Genomic DNA, 26,217 nt, shown 5'->3' with positions numbered 1-26,217 from the left:
AGATGCACATAAGGCAAAAATTCCATATTCAAAACACACATTTGTAGCTAAGCTACTGCAAAGACCATCTGGATGCTTGCCAAGAACTAGGTTGGTATTCATGAGTTGGGTATTACCTTTGGAATTCCTACACATAGCTTAGTCACATCTATTATATCAGGAAGAGTGAATGGCTGGAAGTGATCTTGGATCGTTGTTGAGTCTTGTGGGTCATGACCAGCAAGTACCCCTACAATAACAAGATGTCTGTTAAAAGTAAAAGTAACACTTGTAGTTCACAGTTACAAACATCTTTATATTACCTAGTACAGCTGCAGCATCATCCACACATCTTGCTAAAATGCCAGGTACATCCATAGAGTTTACCAAAGGAATAAGTCCATGGCGGGACACAAGTCCATACGTTGTTTTCAAGCCCACTATACCACAGTGAGATGCTGGATTCCTGGTTGATCCTCCTGTGTCAGATCCAAGTGCCCTGTTTAATAATCAAGAAGAAGTTTAATGGTCATTTTTTCTGTATATTAAAATAATAAAAACATCTAGCATAAAAAAATGCATCATATTGAATTAATGAAAATTAAAGGGAAATATATAAGTGTGACATCAGCAGAGACGCCCCATCAACAGAGGAGACCAGAAGAGGAAGAGCTTCTCTACTAACGGGAGATCAAATAAAGTAGCAGAATCGCAGGCAGGAACGGTCAGTGACAAAACAGGATTGTGTGGAGTATTTAATAACCTGCAGAAAGGGCGTGCATTTGTCAGAGGAGCAGCCTGGCCAATTGCCCAGGACTCCCTCCTCCATAAGGGTCCCAAAGTTTCAAAAATAAACTGCATAGATAATGTTAATTCCGATTTATCAGTGTAGTTTCCAAGGCTGAAACTGAAGCAAGACCTGTGTTGACATCACGGTCATGTGACCATTATCTCACCAAAGGTCCTTTACACTGTGGAATTCTAAAGGAACTGAAGAGGAAGGGACAGAAGACAAACTGGCAAGTTCTCTACAATGTGTGTGTGTGTGTGTTGTGACAAAGTCACTGGCAAAGGGCTGGAGGGGAGGTATGTTTCACGGAGGCTATTAGCTTCAGTGATCTGAAATCCAGATGATTTGCTCCTGCACACTAAAGTGGTGCAAGTGATTAAGCAGCCATTGTAAAGGGGGCTGGGATTTTTGTGAATGACCACAGAGCGGGTGGGAGGTCGTTCACCATATCTCCACTCCAGGGTGTGGTCTGGGGTTTAAATAGTCGGCCTGCTGAGGCATTCAGTGTTCAGTAGGTCTGGAGAGGTGAACTCCAGATAAATTTGTGTTGAGCTAACCTGAACCACGTGGAGTTGCTAAACCCTGAGCGGGAGGATCCCCGCTACCACAAGGACTGTGCTTTGTGTTACCACTTTGTTTTGTGTTTCCTGTTTTACCCAAAGGGCCATGTTTACTTTGATGGACTCTATGTCGGTTTATACCGCATTATAATAAACCAACAAGAAATTTAACCTGTGTACAATCGAGTAAGCTAATCTACCACAGTGTGTATGCATGTGCTGTGTGTATATACAGCTGGTGAAATAAGTATTGAACATTTCACCAATTTTCTAATTAAATAGATTTCTAAAGGTGCTATTGACATGAAATTCTCACCAGATGTCAGTAACAACCCATCCAATCTACACAGTCAAAGAAATCAAAACAGATGTTCATCAATTAAGTTATGTGTAATAATGAGCAATGATACAGGGGAAAAGTATTGAACACGCTTACTGAAATTTATTTAATACTTCATACAAAAGCCTTTGTTGGTGATGGCAGCTTCAAGACGCCTCCTGTATGGAGAAACTAGTCACATGCATTGCTCAGGTGTGATTTTGGCCCATTCTTTACACAAACACTCTTCAAATCCTGAAAGTTCCATGGGATCCTTCTATGAACGCTGAGCTTTAGTTCCTTCCAGAAATTTTCTTTTGGATTCAGGTCAAGTGATTGGCTGGGCCAACCTAGCAGCTTTATTTTCTTTCATTGAAACCAATTGAGAGTTTCCTTGGTCGTGTGTTGGAATCATTGTCTTGCTGGAATGTCCACCCTTGTTTCATCTTCATCATCCTGATAGATGGCTGCAGATTTTTATCAAGAATGTCTCAGTGTCCATTTATGCTTCCCTCAAGTATATGAAGTTTGCCAGTGCCATATGTTGATAAACAGCCCCACATCATGATGTTCCCACTTCCAAACTTCACTGTTGTTATGGTGTTTTTGGGTTGATATGCAGTGCCTTTTGGCCTCCAAACATGGTGTTTATTATGGCATCCAAAAAGTTCGATTTTGGTCTCATCTGACCAGACTATACTCTCCCAGTATTTCATAGGCTTGTCTAAATGTTGTTGGAATCTTGCGTGGTGAACATGCATAAAGACCATTGAGGCTGAGTGCATTACTTAAAGTTTTCTTTGAAACAATTGTACCTTCTGATTCCAGGTATTTCTGTAGCTCTCCACAGGTGGTCCTTGACTCTTAGACAATTCTTCTGATAATACTTTTCTGTCTGAAATCTTGTGGGGAGCAACTGGTCGCAGCCGGTTTATGGTGAAATTATGTTCTTTCCACTCCCGGATTATGGCTCCAACAGTGCTCACTGGAACCTTCCATAGTTTAGAAATTCTTCTGTAACCAATGCCATCAGTATGCTTTGCAACAAAGGTTGCGAAGGTCTTAAGACAGCTCAGTAGTTTTACCCATCATGAAATTTTTCTGGCGTAGCACTTTAGTAATGAGACACCTTTTTATAGGCCATCAGTTGAACAATCTGATATTTTTCACTAAGTGGAAGGATTGCTTTCTAATTACTGATAGATTTCACATGGTTTCATGACTGTCCATAGCTTTTTGCACCTCTCGTTCTTCATGTGTTCAATACTTTTTTCCTATGTAATTTCTCATTATTACACATAATTTATGGACAGCTATGGTTTAATTTAAGTTATTTGCCTGTGTGGATTGGATGGGTTGTTACCAACATCTGATGAGAATTTCATTTCAAGAAAATCATTAGAAATATATTTACCTAGAAAATTGGTGACGTGTTCAATACTAATTTCACCCACTGTATGTGTGTGCTGCAAGTATATACGTGTATGGGTATATGTGCTTTGTGTATATAGTACATATTGATGTGTGTACGTGTGTATCACATTCAGAGTTAGAGGCGTATCTAGGGGGGCGCAGTCGGGCCAACTAATGCAGCGTTCCGAAGTATCTTCCCTGGTGGCTGCATTCTGCCGCCTCTGACCTGGGAGTCGGCCGTTCTCTGAGCCGGCTGTCAAACTGACAGCCGGCTCATAGAACGTGAAGCACGCCGGCTCCCAGAGTCCAGTGATCAATTGTACTTGCGTCTTTCAGAGCGATGCCACTAGCGTGATCAGGTCATGTGATTATGCTGCTGACGTCACTCGCCGGCGCCCAGAAGAGGGAAGAGCATCGGTGGCAAGTGCTCCACGCTGGAGCTGAAGACACCGAAGATTATATGTAATGGGGGGGGTAAGGGGAGACTTTCTGTAAGTAGGAGGGATATACTCTGTGTGGGAGGGTATTTACTGTGTGAGGGAGATTTAGCGTAACGGGGCAGGGAGAGATTTACTGTGTGTTGGAGGAGATTTAGTGTAATGGGGGGGAAGATTTGAGGACATAAGTTTGGGGAGCAAGGATACACAGTAGGTGCAGGCACAGTATGGTGAGTGGGGGGATGGGTGCGGACACAGTATGAGGAGCGAGGGAAAAATGTAAGCGAACACAGTATAGGGAAGCGAGGGTGATGGGATGGGTGCGGACACAGTATGGGGAGTCGGGGAGGGGGGGATGTGTGAGGGGGCAGTATGGAAAGTGAAAGGGTAAATTGATGAGGACGGAGGGGGAAACGCGTGAGGGGACTATTGAGGGGAAAAACGTGTGAGTGGGCACAGAATGAAGACTGAGCAGTGTGTGGGGGGATAGCATGGAGGGACAGTGTAAGGCACCACCAGAAAGGGATAGTAAGCCAAAGGGGGGGGGGGGTGAATGTGGTGAGGGGGAACAGTATGGGCCCCATAGGGGGGGGACACAGTGTGCAGAGGGAGCCCAGTATGGAAAGGATAGGGCAATGTGGATAGCACCATAAGAGGGATAGGGTGTGTGTCATATTTTGTGTGGGGAACATAGAGAGGGGCAATTATTAATTCATGGGCTCTACGTGGGGCAGATATTTTTATTCAGGAGCATTACAATGACACTGCTATCTTTAAAAGCACCGTGTGGGGACTCTCTGGTGCTGGCGATTCGTATACATGCAGTTACATGCCGACTAGACATGTATTGCCTCACTCAATAAAATTAAATTAAGCAAGGGTGGACAAATCTAGTCGAAATGTGGCCAGAAGTATACAAATCGCATACTTGTGCAAAGGAGAATCCTAAAAGTGTTCAGTGCATGCGCTGTGAGAATTCAGAAGCCTGTAGTCACCTAGAGTGACTGCTGACTTTCATCTCAAACCTGGACAAGCCAGGATTCATCTCTGCTTGCACGTTCAGTCAGTCATGACATAGCCATTTCACTCATATGATAACTAGCTTTTCTTCCTGCTTCTCTCAGTTTTTCACTGAACATTGAGAAAATTAGGGAGAGCAGCTCATCGGCATGTGACTGTAAGGTGGCTCTCTGACACCAGCAGCACTCATGCAGCCCCACATAAGGACACTGCCACCAACATGTTTCACTGTAAGCACCATACATTTTTCTAAATGCATGGCGCCTACAGTGAAACATGGTTTTGTCATTGTGCTTATGTGGCGCTGTATGAGTGCTCCTGGTGTCAGGGACCTACATTTCATTGATGACATCATGAATTCACAGATTTACTGCTCGATATTGAGAGAGAAGATGCTACCATCACTCCGTGCCCTTGTTATATGTGCCCTTTTCCAACATGACAAAACACACATCTATTGCATTTCTAAGGAAGAACAGGATGAAAGTGATTCAATGGCCAAGTGTGTCTCCTGATCTGAGCCCAACCAAAACACCTGTGGAGAATGCTGAAGAGACAAGTTGAGCATCTCTCTCCATCCAGCACCCAAGCTGTCAAAAAGGTTGTTCTTGCAGAATAAATAAAGATGTTGCAATATGTCGCCAACTTGACCATTTCATGCCTAGAAGACCTGGTAATGTCCTTAAAAATAATTGAGGTCATACAAAATACTAGATGTAGTAGTTTTTAATGTGGGGTTTATTCATTTTTGCATCAACTAATTTGAGTAAACCTTTAGTGATGAGCGAGAATGCTTGTTACTCGAGATTTACGAGCATGCTCGGGTGTTTTCCGAGTATCTTCAGGGTGCTTGGGTGTTATGTTTTAGTCACTCCGTGCTCATGATTTGCGACTGTTTGACAGCTTTAATACACGTGAGGAATGCCTGTTTCTTAGGCATTCCTCACATGTATGAAAGCTATCAAACAGTCGCAAATCATGAGCACGGAGTGACTAAAATATAACAACCGAGCACTCTGAAGATACTCGGCGAGCACTCGAGCATGCTTGCCGAAAGGGTTAACAGAACATACTCGCTCATCACTATTAACCTTGCTTTCATGCCATGGGTTAAAAAAGCGTTCTATGAAACTAAGTCTTGTCAAAATTGTTCTTGTACTCAGTGAGGCATTGATAAAAATCTTACTTTTCAAAGAGGGTGTTTATAGTGAGAATTTAAATTGACCTTCTCCTAATCATTAAATAAAAATAAATATAAAAAGTTGTATCTAATAAAAACGAATAAAACAACATATTAACTAATCACGCATACAACAAGTAGGACAGAATGGTAGCAACAAAAAATACAGCTTGGTGAAACAAACCAATTCATTTAAGTACTATGACACTGAAATTTGGTATTACCCTAACCGTACTGACCCGTACAACAAAATTAACATTTTTACCGGACAGTGATTCCATCCTACAAAGATTTTTTTTTAATTTTCCAATACATCATTCAGTAAATTAAAAGGTGATTCTAAAAAAAACCTACAACTCATCCCATCCTTATACAAAAAAAAGGAAAAATAATATTCTTTATGGTAATGCTTGAAGTTTGAACCAAGATGCAGACAAAAATACATTCAACTTTAACTTGGAATGATACAGTTATGTTGATGGAAAAATAAGTTCTTAAAAGGTAATCTGTGAGCAGGTTTTTGCTACCTCATCCGAGAGCAGCGTAAGGTAGGCAAAGAGAACCTGAATCCAACGATGTATCACTTAGTTTACTGGATTCAGTGGTCCTGATACAAACAAACAGAGCTATTAAATTTAGAGTGAAGCAGAGCTAAGAAAGCTAACTCCGCCCACACCAGGCTCTCTGTGTACAAAGTCCACAGACCGTGAGCTGCTGATCACAGGAGGGGGCTTTGCCGGACTAATGTAGTTCACCAATGTTAATCTCTTAGTCATAAACCCTTCACAGTTAGTAAATGACAGCACGTACTTTGACAAGTGACACATCTCTAAATTCTGTGTTTCATCCTCTATCTCCTGCTGTCTATAGATTACATAGCAAAAACCTGCTGACAGATTCCCTTTAGCTTTTGAAAGGAGGGGAGGAAAAAAGAAATACCGAAAACTGAATGATGGGTGCTTTTTCAAGGCTTAAAATATTATGTCATTTTCTAACTGTGCATTTTTCAGAGAAACATACTATAATAGGATATTTGCACCACCTGTAAAAATAATTATTGCTTTAACAGGATGACCTCACTTTATTTAACACAGTTTTCGATGATAACAAGCACTTTCCTACCACTACTGGATTGTCTAGAATATCTCATAATCCAGCCAGCATGAGTCCCAATCATACCGAAATAGAGGAATTTTATTAGACTTCACTAATCAATGAAAAATGAATACAAAGGATAAAAAAAACATGTCCTTGGATGCACAAAAGAATTATTAAGGTTACAATGCAACCTCTTATTTCATTTCAAGCACTAAACTTAATCTATAAACAAAAAGTAAGAAATGTGTTAAAGGAAACCATTGTTGCCATGTCCAGTCACTCACACGTAGCATGTTCCAGCGGACACTGAAGCAGCACTGCCTCCCGAACTTCCTCCAGTTATCACCCAATCCGAATTTTCATCACCATCAGGACAACAGTCTTTTCTCTTCTCTCGATATTTCTTTGAAAAGCTCCATGGATTTTTCACTGGTCCGAATATGCTATCAGTGCTGCCTGATCTACGGGAAACAAAAGAAGTGTAACTTTAGATTTCATGTCAGAAATGATGAGAGTCAGTTTCCACATACAGAACTGCGCTTGCAGCTATATTATTAGGCTGATCAACCCAAAAGTCAATAAATGATACAATACAGAAAAGAGTTTATAAACTTTATAATGGGACGTGGATTATTATTATTATTTTTTTTTTAAAGGGAAGCTGTAATATAACATGATCAATTATGAAATCAGGTTTTTGTGTTAGAAGTATTTTTTTTACTTCATATCATAATTATTACAAAACTGCAATTTTCACTCTGGCCACTTTTTTAGGCTCATACTCTGTCTTTTCAGGAAGTGTTTTCACCAGGCTCCATTCTATCAAAGACAGGATTACAATGATTGATAACTAGAGATGAGCGGATCGATTCATGGGACTCACATCAAGAGTCCAGATCTGTTTTACCCATCAGCTGGATAAGAGCTCTGCGAATCTCTGACCTCCCGGCATTCAACGTATGGCATTTGGTTTATCAGGGATGGTGTGATGCACATATGATGTCGTGCTAGCCCCGGCTAATCAAAAGCCGCACCGGGGATGTCAGAAGATAAGAAATTTGCGGGTCTCCCGTTTAGCTGCCAGGTACCACTGACCTGGACGCTGGAGCAGAGTCCTGCGAATTAATCCTCTCATCGCTACTGATAATACCTCTATACACAGCTGATAACAAAGGAACCACCAATTACAGTAGGAGATTTCATAACTGACCCATCTCTCCCTCCCATCACAATGGCCTTTGCACATGCTCATTAAAGGCTCCAATACAAAAGATAGGGTGAGAATCTGTTAATTGTGACTAATGCGCATGTGCTGCAAGAAGTTAGTCTAAAAACTATGCAGCGGCTAGTGTGAAAATTGCAAAAGTAATAATTTTTTAATTGACTGATGTGGAAAAAAATACTGCCAAAAATTAGAAAAAAAAAATTAGGAAAAAAAACCTGGATTTGAACAATACATCTTTTTCTGATGATAGCTTCCCTGTAAACATGCACATACTGTTCTGATAGTACACATCTAATAATATAATTTACAAAAGTCATAAAAATTAAACATACTAGATAATAACTAGTCAGGGCACAGACATCTCAATTAAAATTGACCATATCAAGCAATTCTAGAGTAAAATCAAGAACTGGTATTTTACCAACCCTGATACCTCAGTTACCAAATTACTCATCTGCTTTCTTATAGGTCACTCAAAGAATCTATATAGCAGGAACTTCAGAAGGCGCCTTGCTCTGTCACAACATACTTCATATCAATAGGTTATATTTACATCTATTGGTTGTATTTTTTTATACCAGAGTTATAGCGCTGTGCAGGGCAGGACTGATCTATATGCAGAATGGACCCTGAGGGTAGGGGGCTGTCAAAAGGAAAATTAACATTTACATTCTGAACAGTATGACTTCATATGTATACAGTTCAGAATCGTAGAAGTGAGGGGGCACCAATGAGGAAAAATTATAAGACTACATAAGGTGCTACATAACTTATTTTGTAAAAGTGGACAAATATTTTAAAACCCCACATGACTAAAGCCCCCGTCTCACATAGCGAGATCGCTAGCGAGATCGCTGCTGTGTCACGGTTTTGGTGACGCAACAGCGACCTCACCAGCAATGTCGCTATGTGTGACACTTTGCAACGATCAGGCCCCTGCTGTGAGGTCGCTGATCGCTGCAAAGTGTCCTGGACCATTTTTTGGTCGTTGCTCTCCCGCTGGTCAGCACACATCGCTGTGTGTGACCAGCGGGAGCAGCGATCAGGCTCGTAACTATGGTAAACATCGGGTTACTAGGGGCACACGCGCACCTAGTAACCCGTTGTTTATCATGGTTACGAGCCTGCTAAAGTGAGCGGTAACCTCCCGCTCACTGTAGCAGAGTGGTAACCATGATAAACAACGGGTTACTAGGAGCGCGTGTGCCCCTAGTAACCCGATGTTTACCATAGTTACCAGCCTGCTCCTGCTTCAGCAGGCTCGTAACCAGGAGCAGGACATCGTGGAAAGATTCTTTCCACTATGTCGCTGCTCCCCTGATCGTTGGTGAGCCTGCCTGTTTGACAGCTCACCAGCGACCACATAGCGACGCAGCAACGATCCCTGACAGGTCATATTGTTGTCGGGATCGTTGCAGCGTCACTAAGTGTGACGGGGCCTTTAAAGTTTGGCATATTTCACAGGATAAGTCCAAAGGTAAACATACGCATTACTCAAAACTTCTTGACCATACAGGACTTTAGAGTGATCTTTGGCTGGTTTGGTGAAGCAAACAATGGTTTCAACTGACTGACATGTTTAGAATTGTTCATAACACCAGTTACAGGTGTTTGACTTTTATGGCCAATGATCACCACTGTATGCATCATTGACTTAAAAAATCCAATTCTGGCTGATGTACTTGATCTGGGTGATGTGTTTGAAGTAGATGACAAACGATCATTAGTAGGCCTATTTTTATCTAACATGTAGGAGACCTTAATCAGGTTTGCCTGTACTTTTTTAATTGTTGGCCTATCCATCAACAAATCTGATCAGCAGGCTGACACCCGGCACTCCCGCAGGTCAGCTGTTACCAGCACTGGCAGAAAGTACTCGGATGCTGCAGTAACACAGCAGCTCAGTGAAAACTATAGTGGCCGCAGACGGGTACTACAGGACCATCTGCATATGGGGTGGATCTGCAGTACCCAGCTGTGTCCATTATTGAAATGATATAGCCTCTGTGCTCCGGCACATCTGGTCGCTGCTGGCAATAAATGATCAGTGGCGGCTGTCGCACCCCCTCGATCTTGTTAGAGATTTGGATTTTGCCTAAAAGTAAGGCTGAGCTCTTAGGAGAGTCCACTGCTGTAACCTGGAACTTAGCGGGCGATGTTCGGATTTCTTTGTTCCACAACCATGATAAAGATCTTGTCCAATACGTCTTCATGGAGGATGATCTTGTGACATGCAATAAAATCAATAGTTTAATGGAAGCTCTAAAGATAAGTCATAATCCAGAGGAATGGAGGCTCTTCGTCGATTCGTCCAAACAAGCCTAAAAGCCATCTTGCTGCATAATAGCAATGTGTTACCTTCAATTCCAGTCGGTTATGGAGTCCACATAAAAGAACCCTATGACACCATGAAACAGCTGTTAAGGTGCCTGAACTATGACCAACATTTGTGGCTCCTCTGTGGTAACTTAAAGGTGGTTGGTCCAGGGTGGATACACAAAGTACAGTAGTGCAGGAGAATATCACTACAATAAAAGATACTGGCCTCTCTTGACATTCACTTCAGCCAGGGAGTAAAAATGTCCAGTATCCAGCACTTGTTGACCCAGATAAGATTTTGTTACTACTACTGCATATCAAGTTTGGCCTAATGAAGAACTTTGTAAAGGCAATGGATAAAAAAGCAAAAGCATGCAACTATCTCATTGACACATTTCCAAGGTTGGGTGAAGCAAAAATAAAGGAAGGAGTCTTTATCGGACCTCAGATTCGTAAGAGTCTTCAAAATGAGGAGTTTCTCCGTTTGTTGCATGGCAAGGAAAAGACTGCATGGGTAGCATTCACATTAGTGGTGACTAATTTTTCGGGAAAATCAAGAGCAGGTAACTATGAAGAGTTGATGGAATATCTTCTCAAAACATATAAGGATCTTGGATGTAACATGTCCTTAAAGGTTAATTTCTTATATTCGCATCTAGACCTTTTTTCACCAAACCGCGAAGCAGTGAGCGACAAGTTCGGTGAGAGATTTCACCAAGATATTGTGGCTATGGAGAAAAGATATCAAGGAAAATGGAATCCACCCAATGTTTGCAGATTACTGTTGTACAACTGTAAGAGATGATCAGATGCAGGAGTACAAGAGACAAGCAAAAAAAGAGTTGTCCCCGAGTGAAGACCAAATTTTGTAGTGCAATTTCTGTAACAGTTTATAATTTCCAATAGTGTTCAGACATGTTTTAGTTATTTGAAATATTGCAACATTTCCTCTAAATAAATATCAGAAAATTGGCATCAAATATTCGGCATATTTATATTTGCAAAAATAATGTTTCAAATTGCTGAAAGTCAGCATGTGTCATACCTTTATTGGTATTACCACTTTCCAGATGCACTACATCCTGTACAGTTTCAGCATCAAGTCCTATATTCTTCTATGGCAATACGTATATCTGAAGAAGGTCTAAAGGGAGACCAAAACGTCATATAACTAAAATAGAATATCATCAAAAAGTTAATTTATTTCAGTTCAATACAAAAAGTGAAACTCATATTATATAGAGTCATTGGAAATAGATCACTCTGTTTGTAGTGTTTATTTCTGTTAATGTTGATTATGGCTTACATCCAATGAAAACACAAAAGTCATTATCTCAGTAAATTAAAATAATTAACAAAAACACATGCAAAGGCTTCCTAAGCTTTTAAAAAGGTCCTTTAGTCTGTTTCAGTAGGTTCCACAATCATGGGAAAGACTGCTGACTTGACAGATGTCCACAAGGCAGTCATTGACACACTCCACAAGGTCCCAGAATTCCAATTTTCATTTGGAAATCAAGGTCCCAGAGTCTGGAGGAAGAGTGGAGAGGCCACAATCCAAGCTGCTTGAGGTCTAGTGTGAAGTTTCCACAATCAGTGATGGTTTGGGGAGCCATGTCATCTGCTGGTGTAGGTCCACTGTGTTTTATCAAGACCAAAGGAAGCGCAGCCGTCTACCAGGAAATTTTAGAGCACTTCATGCTTCCCTCTGCCGACAAGCTTTTTTGGAGATAGAAATTTCATTCTCCAGCAGGACTTGGCACCTGTCCACACTGCCAAAAGTACCAATACCTGGTTTACACACAACAGTATCACTGTGCTTGATTGACCAGCAAACTCGTCTGACCTTAACCCCGTAGAGAATCTATGGGTTATTGTCAAGAGGAAGATGAGACACCAGACCCAACAATGCAGACGAGCTGAAGGCTGCTATCAAAGCAACCTGGGCTTCCATAACACCTCAGCAGTGCCACAGGCTGATCGCCTCCATGCCACGCCGCATTGATGCAGTAATTGATGCAAAAGGAGCCCCTACCAAGTATTGAGTGCATTTACTGAACATACATTTCAGTAGGCCAACATTTCAGATTTTAAAAACATTTTTTAAGCTGCTGTTATAAAGTATTCTAATTTACTGAGATAATGACTTGTGTTTCCATTGGCTGTAAGCCATAATCATCAACATTAACAGAAATAAACACTTGAAATAGATCACTCTGTTTGTAACGACTATATAAGTTTCACTTTTTGTAAATTAACTTTTTGATAATATTCTAGTTTAGTGAGATGCACCTGTATGTTCAATGTGGATTGCAAATAAATCATCTTTTTTCTACAACAATTGAGTGCCAAGTTCTTCATAGATACTATACTACGGACTGGGCTCCTACTTGTGCACCTGCTGTCAGGAGTACCATGCTCTACTACTTCAATCGATAATATTGGCACAATGAAGGCCAGACTTCAATTTTTATAGCTAAAATGTAACTTACTCTATGATGTCAGAAAGAAAAAAACAGAAAAAAATCTCATGTGTTTTCCAGAGCTAGATTGCAGGTAGGCCACCAAGATGAGGAAGATGGGGTTTAACCACAGTGGTGTTTGGGGTGACTATAAAGTTTCCCTCCCATAAGTCAGATGGAAAGTCATATGCCATACCTCTAGGGTACCAACATGGGGGCAGGGATATCCGAATACTGGGCCTCTCAATAGAAAATCACCTAAGTGTTCGTTCTGAACCCACTATCGCACGTTCTATATGTACCGCTGGGTTATACTCCGAGGCAGTCAGCAACCAATGTGCAAAAGTTGTCAGGCCCAAATAATATTAATGAAATCATGGCAGCATCAACCCCCCCCCACCCCTGGTACAAAGAGTTTAGTTTTATTCTGGGAGAGGAACCAATCCACAAAAAAAAAGTAAGTAAAGTCCGCTCACCATTGGATGTGGTGCAGTCTCAGCCTCGCTCGGATCCAGCCAGAGCAGCCAGGTTCATGTATCAGAAAATAGGATGAATGATCCAGCGTATCAGGCTATAAACTTGAATAAAACATAGCAGCATTTTTTAATGGCGCAATAAAAGCCATGTTTTATTCAAGTTTATAGCCTGATACGCTGGATCATGCCTCCTGTTTTAGAAACCAATCCATATTTTAAAACCTTTCCAACATCCGCTGTACATGTATGGAGCCTCTATTCCCGGTCACCGCATTGCATCGTGTGGTGATTAAGTTAAGATTGCTGCTGTCTCTGTCAGCAGACCATCCCTGCCTGCACGTCGCCCTGGGAGGCTGTACCCCCCCCAGCTTCAGCGATTGCTGTTATTGGCCCGATCAACAATTGGCTAAACAATAGTTATTGACCAATCGGTGCCAAAAGGGTTGATCTAAAATAACGATCACCGCTCTGTAACCCATCCATTCCTCAGATCTGGCATGCAGAGCGGTTGTATAGCCCCTGTATAACTCTCAGTTAAAGAAAAACATTGGTGGCCAGTGTGTTCCTGCTCCGATCGCCTGCTGTTGTGTCCCTCTTCCAGCTTTTTTATACAACCTTTTTCTTACTTCTACTGATTTATCTTTTCATTTTTTTTCTAAGTGTTGCCTCTAAATTTTTCCTTTTTTATCTCTCTACTATTTAGGCCAAGCGCACACGTTCAGTATTTTACATCAGTATTTGTAACCCAAAACCAGGAGTGGAACAATCAGAGGAAAAGTATAATAGAAACACGTCACCACTTCTGTATTTTTCACCCACTCCTGGTTTTGGCTTAAAAGTACTGTTGTAAAATACTGACCAAATACTGAATGTGTGAACGTGGCCTTATAGTAAATTTGATCGTAAATAGTACCCTTCACATGCGCCCCACATAATACACGTGTAAAAGAACCACTCACACGCACATCCCCACTGATTACAATAAACAAAATAAAAATGGCCCATTAATCAAGAAGACGCTATTCAGCAGAGGAGCCATAGACTTTCCTTGCCTTCGACACAGATTCAGGCAGAGAGGAAGATCCCACATTCCTCCATTTTTCTTCCTCTTTATCTAGTGAGGAGGGACCCCCAGCAAACCACTTCAGCAATCGATCCCATATGGACTCCACCAAAATTATCAGCCTGATATTCTGGATTTAATGCGAACCTGTCAGCAGGATTGTGCTCAGTAAACTATATACACTGACAGGTTGGCGCCATTACACTGATTAAAATGATACCTTGGTTGATGAAATCCGTCCCGTGGATCTTGGGTAATCTTTATTTCAGTGACCAGCCTGCTATTTTACATAATGCACCTAGTAGTGTGGGGTTAGGTAAACTTTTTTTAAATCCATCAAAAATGCCCGCGCATGCGCAGTAACAGCTATGGATTGCTGATAGATGCTACTGCGCACGCGCCGCAACCATTTTGTTGGAGCAAAAAAAAATTATAGTTTTTTTAGCCCCAGCAAGAAGAGCGGCGGCGCATGCGCAATAGCATCTATCAACAAGCGATAGCTGCTATCGCACATTTTTTTTTTTTTACCTAACCCCACACTACTAGATGCATTAATGTAAAATATGAGCCAGGTCACTGAAAGATCAGTGACCTGTCATAAGCACATATAGATGAATAAGTAAGCAGAGCACCAGATAGAGCCCAACCCACAGGCCACCCCGAAGCACTAGCATATCATTATCTCCAAACTGAAAGTAAAGATTACACAATAACAACAGGATGGATTTCATCAACCAAGGTATCATTTTAATAAGTGTAAAATCGCCCACCTGACAGTGTATGTAGTTTAGTGAGCACAATCCTGGTGACAGGTTCACTTTAATGGGCAGCTCAAAAATTCAATTTGACGCTACAGGCCTCACTTAAATTTTCTTTTTCAGCGAAGATATAATACATTTTATGATGGCCCAGACAAATTTGTATGCACATAAACTGTTCACTCAAAATCCCACATCCTCATACGCCATATAGACCCCTGTAAATGCAGCAGAAATTATGACATTTGGGGTCATTGTGCTGCATATAGGCATAGTCAAATACCAGAGATTCCGCAATACTGCAGTACTGATTCTCTTCAGCACACCGGTATTCCGGATGGCCATGACAAGGACACAATTTTAAGCTATCCAAATTTTTTTGCATTATTAGGGATAATGTGCAGTGTCCTCTAAAAGATAATCCAAACTTTGATCATCTATATAAAATTCGGCTAGTAGTTGAACACCTCAGCAAAAAAATTACTAAGGTGTACAACCCCCAAAGAGACACCTGTATAGATGAATCTCTGGTTCATTTCAAAAGGGAGGCTAAAATTTTGACAATACTTGCCCAATAAGAGGGAAAAATATGGAATTAAGCTGTGCAAGAGTACTTCAGATAAATCTGGCCTTTGCATTAAAGATTGCTTCAAAGCGTATCACACGTCCATAAGTTGATAAAATTTGATTATACAGTGTTAACCCAATACACTTTTATAATCTGATGTACTCCACACAACATTATAAATTCATACACCAGTAAAACCAAAAGTTTTATTATCATTACTATGCCTCCAGAAAATTCCTTGAGAGGTATAATGTACCAAAAAAAAGAACCAGACTTTGATATAAATCATGCTAACTTCATTATTAAGCATTTTACTTAGAGAGACAGAGTAATTACACATGCAGCAATTTTTATGAAAAAGTATAAATCCATTTATTTTACATATATGCTGACAAACAATTAAAAACAATTATTTAGCAGACAGTGAGCCATAGTAAATAATGAACCGATCAATTGGGGTGTAATTACTCTGTCTCTCTAAGTAAAATTCCTTGAGAGGTGTAGTATCCAAAAATGGGGTCTCTTGTAGGGGTTTCCACTGTTTAGGTACATCATGGGTCTCCAAACGTGACATGGTTCCCACAGACCATTCCATCAAAGTCTGCACTCGAAAACGTGATTTTGGAGCTTAGTAGTATGTCCAAGCAGTAGATTCCCACCACATACGGGGTATTTGTGTACTCAGGAGAAATTGCACAACAAATTTTGGGGTCCATTTTCTCTTGATGCCCTTGTGAAAATAAAACATTTGGGGCTAAAACAAAATTTTTGGGGGAAAAAAATAGATTTTTTTATTTTCCCAGCTCAATGTTATAAAATTCTGTGAAGCCCATGGAGGTTCAACGTGCTCACCACACACCTAGATAAATTACTTGTGGGGTCTAATTTTCAAAATGGGACCACTTGTGGGGGGTTTCCACTGTTTAGGCAAAGCAGGGGCTCTCCAAAAGCAACATGGTGTCCGCTATCAATTCCAGCCAATTTTGCTCTCCAAAAGTGAAATGATGTTCCTTCCCTTCTGAGCCACGCTGTGCGCCCAAACAGTAGTTTTCCACCACATATGGGGTATCGACATACTCTGGAAAATTGCACAACAAAGTATATTGTGCATTTTCTCTTGTTACCCTTGTGAAAAAGCTAAATTTGGCGTTAAAGTAACATTTTCCCATTCTTTCATTCCACATGGCATTAATTCCTGTGAAGCACCTGAAGGATTAATAAACTTCTTGAATGCGGTTTGGAGCACTTTGTGGGGTGCCTCAAAAGGTCAATCAAAATGTGATGTGGTCCCTAAAAAATGGTTTTGTAAATTTGGTTTGGAAAAATGAAAAAAATTGCTGATCAAGATTTAACCCTTCTAATTTCCTAGCAAAAAAATATATGTTTCAAAAATGATGTTGATGTAAAGTAGACATGCAGTAAATGTTATTTATTAACCATTTTGTGTGACATAACTCTTAGGTTTAAGGGCATAAAAATTAAATGTTTTTTTCCTGTGGCAGGTATTTGTCACAGTAAGGCTGTAGTCGTCTTTGTAGGTTCTTCAGTATTATTGGCATGAGCGCAATAGTCCGATAGTTTACACAGTTGGTAGCATCTCCCTTTTTCGGAATAGGAATAAACATCGATTCTGTCCAGTGCTTGGGCATTTTACCAGTTGTCCATATCTGTTAACACAGGTGAGTGATGACAGCAACTGCTGCTTCAGAAGACTTTTTTAGCTCTATTGGAATATTATCACATCCAGGCCCTTTGTTTTTTTGACAGAAGCTTTATCGCAGCAACAACTTCATCTTTCAAGATGTCCGGTTCACTATAATTTCCAGTCTCAGTTTCTTCAAGCGTCACTGAGTCGTTCCTATAGAGGTGCTCCGTGTATTCTTTCCATCTTTCCTTGATCTGTTCTGGCTCAGTTAGTTTGTTCCTGTTGGCGTCTTTCAACATTCCCACTCTTGGTTGAAACTTTTGTCATATCTCTTTTGGTATGCCTTCCTGGTCTTGTCCTTCAGATGTTCGCTTTCTATCTCTGTACATATATTTCGGTAATAAAGTTCTTTGTCTGCTAGAATGGATCTCTTTAGTCTTTCACTGATGCTGTCTGCGTACTTACCTTTTTCCATTCGTCTTAGATGATCTTTAAAGGCCTCTACTGTGAACCATGGCAGTGGGAGTCTCTACTGCCTCTTTTCTATTATCTTTCTGGCTTCTTCAGTAATACGTTTTTAATACAGGCTAATAAACTTAATTTAAAAAATTATAATAGATTTATATAATCTCTATCTATTAATGTATCAAGCCACAAATGTTATAACTTACAATTGGTTGCCTGCCACTGATCTGTATCACAGTTAACATGCTGTTTTGGCAGAGGTGAGTTCTTGTGACCAGATCTGAAATCTTGTGTAAAGCATGGAAGAAGTACGTGTTACCTTTCCCAGCACAGAGAGTATTTCTCATAAAGTATTGACAAGTCTGCTTTCACATGGAACAAGATAAGGCAGTTCAGTTTGCTGTCCTAGCGTTCTGGGGATTTTAATGGAAAGTATCAAATCTCCTTGTTTCTCAGAGCAATGAAGGCAGGCTGTGGTCACAGTGTACTTAAGTAAATTATTAGCCATTCATGAGCGTACGTAGCAGCTGCCTCTTTATTTATCCACACCAAAATGCAGGTGCATGAAAACAATTATGGTTTTCAATTAGACTTCATGTTAAATATAGAAAAATAAACTACAGGTAAAACTAACAAAGTATAAACATATTGTGCACCCAAAGCAATAGTCTGCAAGAGACAAACCATAGAAATAAAACAAAAAGGAAACTCATCCCTTCAAAGCAGCTGATTTGGGTCACTGGATGAGAATTTAGCTGTATGTAAGGCGATATACCCAAGATAACGTGGCAAGCAGAGTAAAAAAAAGAAAAAAGACCACTGCTAGTAATCGGCAAGGAAAATACTGGTGACTAGCAGGAAAGGACCTCACCTTGGGTTGTTGTATATAGCCACTAAAACCACTTAAAGGTAATAAAATCCAATTGCATAGATGCTCTTTTCCTGAAAAGATAGTAATTTCGTAGGGCCGTCTTTCATGGAATATCGGAGAGATTCCCTGAATGAGGGAAGTACTCCAAGAAAGATGGCTTTCATTCCACACTGGCAGTGAAAACATTATAGTGGTTCAGTGATGGCAGCAGAGACTGGTGTTTGTCCCACGCTACCTCTCAGAGCAGCTAGCGTACTGGCAGAAGAGAAACATTGCTCATTGCTTATATCACTGAGCCACCAAAGTCATCATACCCAGCTACCAGACCTGGAGAATATTAGAATGAGGGGGACACTTTAGCTCAGGGGTCTCAAACTCAGCCGGGTAAATGAGCAGCACATAAAAAAAACTGACTATGAAGGGCCGAGTTCTTTGCGCAAGAAGATTACATTTTTTAGTGACACCATTATGTTTCTATATGACTTTTTGATCACACTTTTTTTTTTTTTTTTGAGTGTTTCTTTTTCTTTTTAATGGTTTTTATCATAAGGGTTATTGTACAGGTCTTCTCTTTTACTTCAAGTTTTACATAAAATGGCATTTTTAGTGGCCATATATTATTCCATTTTTTCATCCTTTATTTTACTTTTTTTTTTTTTTTTATAAAGTTTTCCTTTTTTACACCCCCAATTGGCACCATACAGTAGGCTTGCAATGTGTTTTTGGGGCCATTTCTGCATGGATTTACCGAATCAAAAACGCACAAAAAAATGCACTGTCTGCACATAGCCTAATACAGTTTTACAATCAGCTCCATATAGTAATTCTGGCCCCAATCCTGTAATAATATCCCCAGTCTTGTAATAATGTTCCTCACCCTGTAATAAAATCCCCAATCTTGTAATAGTGTCCCTCAGCCTGCAATAATGTCCCCCAGCCTGGTCCCATCTTATAGTAATGTCCCCATCTTATAGTAAGGTCCCCATCCTGATCCCATCTTATAGTAAGGTCCCCATCCTGATCCCATCTTATAGTAAGGTCCCCATCCTGATCCCATCTTATAGTAATGTCCCCATCTTATAGTAAGGTCCCCATCCTGATCCCATCTTATAGTAAGGTCCCCATCCTGATCCCATCTTATAGTAAGGTCCCCATCCTGATCCCATCTTATAGTAAGGTCCCCATCCTGGTCCCATCTTATAGTAATGTCCCCATCTTATAGTAAGGTCCCCATCCTGGTCCCATCTTATAGTAAGGTCCCCATCCTGGTCCCATCTTATAGTAAGGTCCCCATCCTATAGTAATGTCCCCATCCTAGTCCCATCTTATAGTAAGGTCCCCATCCTGGTCCCATCTTATAGTAAGGTCCCCATCCTGGTCCCATCTTATAGTAAGGTCCCCATCCTGGTCCCATCTTATAGTAAGGTCCCCATCCTGGTCCCATCTTATAGTAAGGTCCCCATCCTGGTCCCATCTTATAGTAAGGTCCCCATCCTGGTCCCATCTTATAGTAAGGTCCCCATCCTGGTCCCATCTTATAGTAAGGTCCCCATCCTGGTCCCATCTTATAGTAAGGTCCCCATCCTGGTCCCATCTTATAGTAAGGTCCCCATCCTGGTCCCATCTTATAGTAAGGTCCCCATCCTGGTCCCATCTTATAGTAATGTCCCCATCCTAGTCCCATCTTATAGTAAGGTCCCCATCCTGGTCCCATCTTATAGTAATGTCCCCATCCTAGTCCCATCTTATAGTAATGTCCCCATCCTTCTTGTAACAATGTCCCCCAATCTGCTACTCTTTACATACACATAAAAAAATAATTCTTCTCATCTGACCTAGCAATGTCGGCGAACATTGTCCTCTTCCTCCTCCACAGTCAGGGCACTTAGCAATGACGTCATGTGCAGCCACGGATGTCAGCTGCTGGCGTCTGACTGGCCGGCTGTCATTCAGAGAACCGTTCTCAGCGCTGCAATGCATTTCACTTGAATTTGCGTCTGAGGAAACGCTGACGTCAGGGGGCCCTTGGCTCGCTGGATGTGATTGTCTCAGGTGCCTTAGGGCCGCACAAGTGAGCCTCAGGGGCCGCATGTAGGCTGGTGCCTTTGCAGCCTCTAGTTCCTTAGTCAGACAAAAAAAAAAATGGTCACAATAATGTCAATAAAGAAAAAAAATAAACTTGTTAACTTTGCAGCTGTAACAACCCATACAAAAAAGAAAAATATTGAAGCATTATAACAATTTAATCCACATAGCCCACAGTGTGCCCAAAAAAATAAATTCCCCAATAAAAAGGAATGAAAGTCAAACAATTATACATACACACCACAAAACGGTGGCAAAAAAAACGACCTACAAAAAATAAGGAATGTCTCAGAATGTGGTCACACAATTTTTTTCCTTATGCGCTTTTACTAAAGTAAAGGACTGAAATATAACATTATTTAAACTTGGCAATACCCCAATTACACTGATCCATAGAATAAAGCTAAAATATAATATTTAAAAGAGAATCTGTTAGTAGGCTCAACCCTTCTAAGCTGTCTCTATGGGCATGTAGGTCATGGGAAGCTGAATAAAGTGATACATCAAATCGCAGATCTCAGGGTCTTATTACAGAAAAATCAATGTTTTTCTTATAAAGGTGCATCTCACTAAATTAGAATATCTTATTTCAGTTCTTCGATACAAAAAGTGAAACTCATATATTATATAGAGTCATTACAGACAGAGTGATCTATTTCAAGTGTTTATTTCTGTTAATGTTGATGATTATGGCTTACAGCCAATGAAAACACTAAAGTCGTTATCTCAGTAAATTAGAATGGTCCTGGCCTTTAACTCCCTAATAGCCTTTAACTCCCTAAATGCTGTGATCAATAGCAATTGTAGCATTTAGAAGGTTGGGAGAGGAAGTGGGCTCCTTTTCCTTTCAGATAGGCGCCCCCACAACGTCATCGCTAGGGCCTGATCGCTGCAATGGCAACCCAAGGTCGTCATGATGACCTCTGGGTCTGCCAGCGATGGTGGCCTGCTTAGACCATGCTGAGAGCATGGTCTAAAACAGTGTTTCCCAACTCCAGTCCTCAAGGCCCACCAACAGATCATGTTTTCAGGATTTCCTTAGTATTGCACAGGTGATGGAATTATTGCCTGTGCAGGTACTGCAATTAACACCTGTACAATACTAAGGAAATCCTGAAAACAAGACCTGTTGATGGGCCTTGAGGACTGGATTGGGGAACACTGGTCTAAAAGGCTTCTGTCAATGCACCACTGACAGGTATAATGCATTGAAATGCATTATAGCAGTGATCCAAGTTAAAGTACCATAGAGGGACTAAGTAAAAAAAATTGTAAACTATGTTTTTTCATCATACTGCCCAAAAAAATGGAATAAAACGCAATCAAAAAGTCAAATGTAAATAAAAATGGTAAATCTGAAAACATCATCTTGACCCACAAAAACAAGCCGCCATACTGCTCCGACAGTGGAGAAATAAAAAAGTTATAGCTCTCAGAATATAGTGATGCAAAACAATTCTTTTTTCTATAAAATAGTATTTGTGTAAAAGCGGCAAAACATAAAAAAAAAATTATAGAAATGTGGCATCACTGTAAATGTACTTGCTCGAAGAATAAAGCTACCTTATCACTTTTACGACACGATGAACGGCATCAGAAAAACAAAAGAACAATTCCCGAATTACTGGTTCTTGTTTATTCTGCCTCCCAAAAATTGGTATAGAAAGTGATCAAAAAAATTTACATGCCCACAAATGGTACCAATAAAAATGTCAACTCGCCCGTAAAAATTAAGCCTTCACATGACTCTGTTGGCAGAAATATGGAAAATGTATAGCTCAAAATATGGGGATGCTTGCCAAAAAAAAATCACTTTTTTCAGTGTGAGATAGCACCCAAACCAGCAGAGGCGCAGCCACAGACGCACTTGGCACAAACTGCCCAGCTAGGCAAGCCCTTTACTCTTCACCCAGCTCCCAGTAAATGGAAGAAGGACTTTGGCAGAGCTCTTCCCAGGCCCAGTGTCGCCAGACAGCTGGCGTCTGGTGACACGGTCGGTGCCTAGTCAAAAACCAAGTGAGTACCTCTGCAAGAACCCCAGGAAGTGAAACCAGAAGAGAAAATGAGAAAACCCTTGAAAAGATAGCAACACTAATGCTAGCACTGCTCACCACCACAGCACATAGGAACTGCAATAAACAGCCAAGCACTGAGCAGGGTTAAATAGCTCGCCTAATGATCAGGTGTTGAATACCTCCCAATCATCCCCAGACAGCCACTCCCTGCTAGCTACAGCAGATTGAAAACAATTCCACCACTGCTTAGTACCACACACAGCAGCATCCTGCGTTAAGCCACTGCTTTCTTTGTTTCACCGCCAGGAAACTGGGTTGTTCCTTATAATTACACCGTGCACTTTAGATCCCCTGATGAACCGGGAGGGGAAACGTGTCAGGAGACGCACACTGTACTACTATAGGGTCTTCTACGTATAAGGGATAGCTGTGGACTGCCCTTGTTAGGGAAGGAGCTTTGGGGTTGAGGGATAGAATAGTCTATATAGGGCTTAATAGGATCTCTCCTCCTGCTCCACCTGACAGTGACCCTATTGGTTTGAAGAAGTCTATTATTGAGTGCCTGGACCACTACTCGCCCCCAATGAATACTGAAAGACTCTTGGTGAGATTGTTCTAATTATACATTTTGTTATTTGTTCAGTAAGGTGACCACTGTGACCATCGACTATCTGTATATTTGATGCATGACCTCTTGTCGACTGTTTTTTTTTTTTTAAAGTTTTTTGTTTATGATGGATATCGGTTATTTTTGATAATGTTGGCTGGTTTTATAATGTATTTATATTAAAGGTTTTATTTTAGGTTCTCAATTGATGCTATGTTCTAATGTATATGAGAATATGGAGAAACTGAGTGGCACATTTCCATACAGTTTATTTTCTTGCAGAGTTTCTGTTGAATACCTCCCAATTGTGCATATGATCCGGCGATGTCCGTCTGTTCGTGCATAAAACCGTGGTTGGCCACAGTTTTGTGCACTTCTGAAAAGAAGGACACCGCTAAACAGAGGCCAAATGGAATCCAGAGTAACTCTGCTGCCTCATTATAGTGAATGGATCCCTCAGGGGTTTCATCTGAATCACGTCATTTGGAGATTTAGAGTGAAACCCAGATGTAGAGTAGTAGTCAGAGTAGAGGACTGGATAAATGTGATCCAAAATTTGATGTAAAATGCTTCAACTCAATCCACAAAAAAGCCCCCACTCAGGTCCGTCTCATCCGTCAGTGGAAATATAGGGTGCTTCCACGTTACTGGTAGCACAAAGGCTCTGGAAAAGTGCTATGGCTCGTCACCCCCCAAAAGAAATCCAGTGAATTGTACACTCCCAAGTGCAAATGCCCACCTCCCTTCTGAGTCCCAGTGTGCCTAAACCACATTTAACATCCACATGTTTGGCATTTATGTAGCGATGAGAGCCCGTGAGTCCATGTCTCCAGAACCACGAGCTGGGCATAATGTACTGGGTACTACAATGGAAGATTTGCAATTTTCACTTAGCAACATCTAATGCAGCTCGATTCTGGAAAACACCCATGGAGTCAAAATTATCAGTAAACCTGTAGATAAATTCCCAGAGGGGTGTAATTTCCAAAATCATTTCACTTGAGGGAGGATTCTGCTCTTCTGGCACTTAGGGACTCTGTATATGGAGTCCACAACTATTCTACGATAATTTGTTCTCCAAGGGCCAAATAGCTCTCCTTCCCTCCCAAGTCTCACCATGTGGCTAAGCAGTACTGTACAGCCACATATGGGGCGTTTCCACATTCATCAGGAATTGTGTGACACATTTTGTTGCCATTTTTACCCATTTTTCCTTGTAAAATGCTATAAAAAAGGTATAAAATTCTGTGGCACACCCATGGTGTCAATATGTTCACTGCACCCTTAAATTAATGCATTGAGAGGTGTATGGGGGTCGGGGGGAGTTCTGTTGTTCTGATACCTCAGGGGCTCTTCCAGTGGGTCATGGCACCCGCAAACCATAACAGCAAAAACCTGCACTATAATATGGCGCTCCTTCCTTCCTTGGGAGCCAATACCAGGAGTGGGTGGTAAATGCAGAATTGGTGACTTGTTTCTATTATACCTTTTCTCTGATTGTTCCTCACCTGGTTTTGGCTCCCAACTCCTGAGAAAAAATACTGATCAAATACTGACCAAATACTGATAGTGGGGCCGTGGCCTTAAATTGTTTACATGAACATGCAGGTCATAGAAAGTTTTTTTTTTTTCCTTTTTAAAATCAGGTTAATTTTTATTGAACAAACGTTTCATCTTTTAAGACACAATCAAGTATAGAAAATGTAACGGGTCTGGGAGGCGGAACCTCTGGGCTACTATACAAGGGAGCGGTCCTTGTAAGGGAGCGGGTGGCGACCAGGCAGGCAGTCACAGCAGGTGACCGGGACAGTCTCTGGAAGAACGAGCTGGAGGTCACGGCAAGTGACCGGGGCAGTCTCTGGAAGAACGGGCTGGAGGTCACGGCAAGTGACCGGGGCAGTCTCTAGGTAAAGGGTAGGTACGACCTGTGATGGCTGAACCTCCAGGTAGGCTAGCAAGGCAGATGGAGGATGTGTGCTCCCAGGTGAGCAAGCGAGAGTCTCTGGAATACCAGGTGGTCACAGCACGTGACGGCGGAGCCTCCAGGTAGGCAAGCAGGCAGGTAGCGGAGAAGCGCTCCCAGGTGAGCGGGCAAGAGTCTGGAATAGCTGGTGGTCACAGCACGTGACAGCGGAGCCTCCGGGCAGGCAAGCAGGCAGGTAGCGGAGAAGCGCTCCCAGGTGAGCGGGCAAGAGTCTGGACTAGCTGGTGGTCACAGCACGTGACAGCGGAGCCTCCGGGCAGGCAAGCAGGCAGGTAGCGGAGAAGCGCTCCCAGGTGAGCGGGCAAGCTGGTCCATAGACCGACTGACCGGAGTTGTAAGGCAGACCGTCGGACCTCAGGCAAGCAGGCAGGTAGCTGATGTGCGCTCCCAGGTGAGCGGGCAAGTTGGTCCTTAGACAGACTGACCGGAGTTGTAAGGCAGACCGTCGGACCTCAGGCAGGCAGGCAGGCAGGTAACAGGAAATCAGGCAGGATTAGGACAGCAAGCTGGCAGGAATCTGGCAGGTAACTGGCAACGGGACCTGAGGGCTGAAGCAGAGTAGAACGGTGCAACAACATTGCTCGGGCACCTCCATTTTGGAGGAGGTGCCTTATATATGGTAAAGTCCTCCGGCCATTGGCCGGGGACTCCTTAGGACGGCGCGCGCGGCCCCTTTAAGAGGGAGGGCGCGCGCCCTAAGCACAGTGGCCGGGAAGGAGCACGCGCTGCCAGCAGAGCGGGAGAGGGACGCCGGGCACGGAGCAGAGCGGTGAGGGGAACAGCGTCCCTGCCTAGCAGAGGGCAGGGACGCCGGCACTACAGTACCCCCCCCTTTAGGACCCCCCTTTTTTAGGCCAGATAGAAATTTAGCTAGGATG

General features: G+C 41.8%; 1 protein-coding gene across 1 annotated transcript in view; it reads right to left on the bottom strand.

Annotated features, from left to right (window-relative positions):
• QRSL1 (glutaminyl-tRNA amidotransferase subunit QRSL1) overlaps positions 1-26,217 on the bottom strand; it is a 60,204-nt gene that overhangs the window by 13,438 nt on the left and 20,549 nt on the right. The window contains exons 5-7 of the mRNA XM_073675791.1: positions 7,081-7,257; positions 303-478; positions 117-229 (exon numbers count right to left, since the gene is read on the bottom strand). Coding sequence (XP_073531892.1) covers positions 117-229; positions 303-478; positions 7,081-7,257 — 466 coding nt within the window. The remainder of the gene's footprint in view (positions 1-116; positions 230-302; positions 479-7,080; positions 7,258-26,217) is intronic.

Source organism: Phyllobates terribilis, unplaced genomic scaffold, assembly GCF_046119375.1.
Source record: "Phyllobates terribilis strain yellow unplaced genomic scaffold, ASM4611937v1 Scaffold_3__8_contigs__length_932513732, whole genome shotgun sequence".
Lineage (NCBI taxonomy): Eukaryota > Metazoa > Chordata > Amphibia > Anura > Dendrobatidae > Phyllobates > Phyllobates terribilis.
Note: the sequence above shows the minus strand (reverse complement) of the source record. Positions and strands in the feature narration are given on the sequence as shown.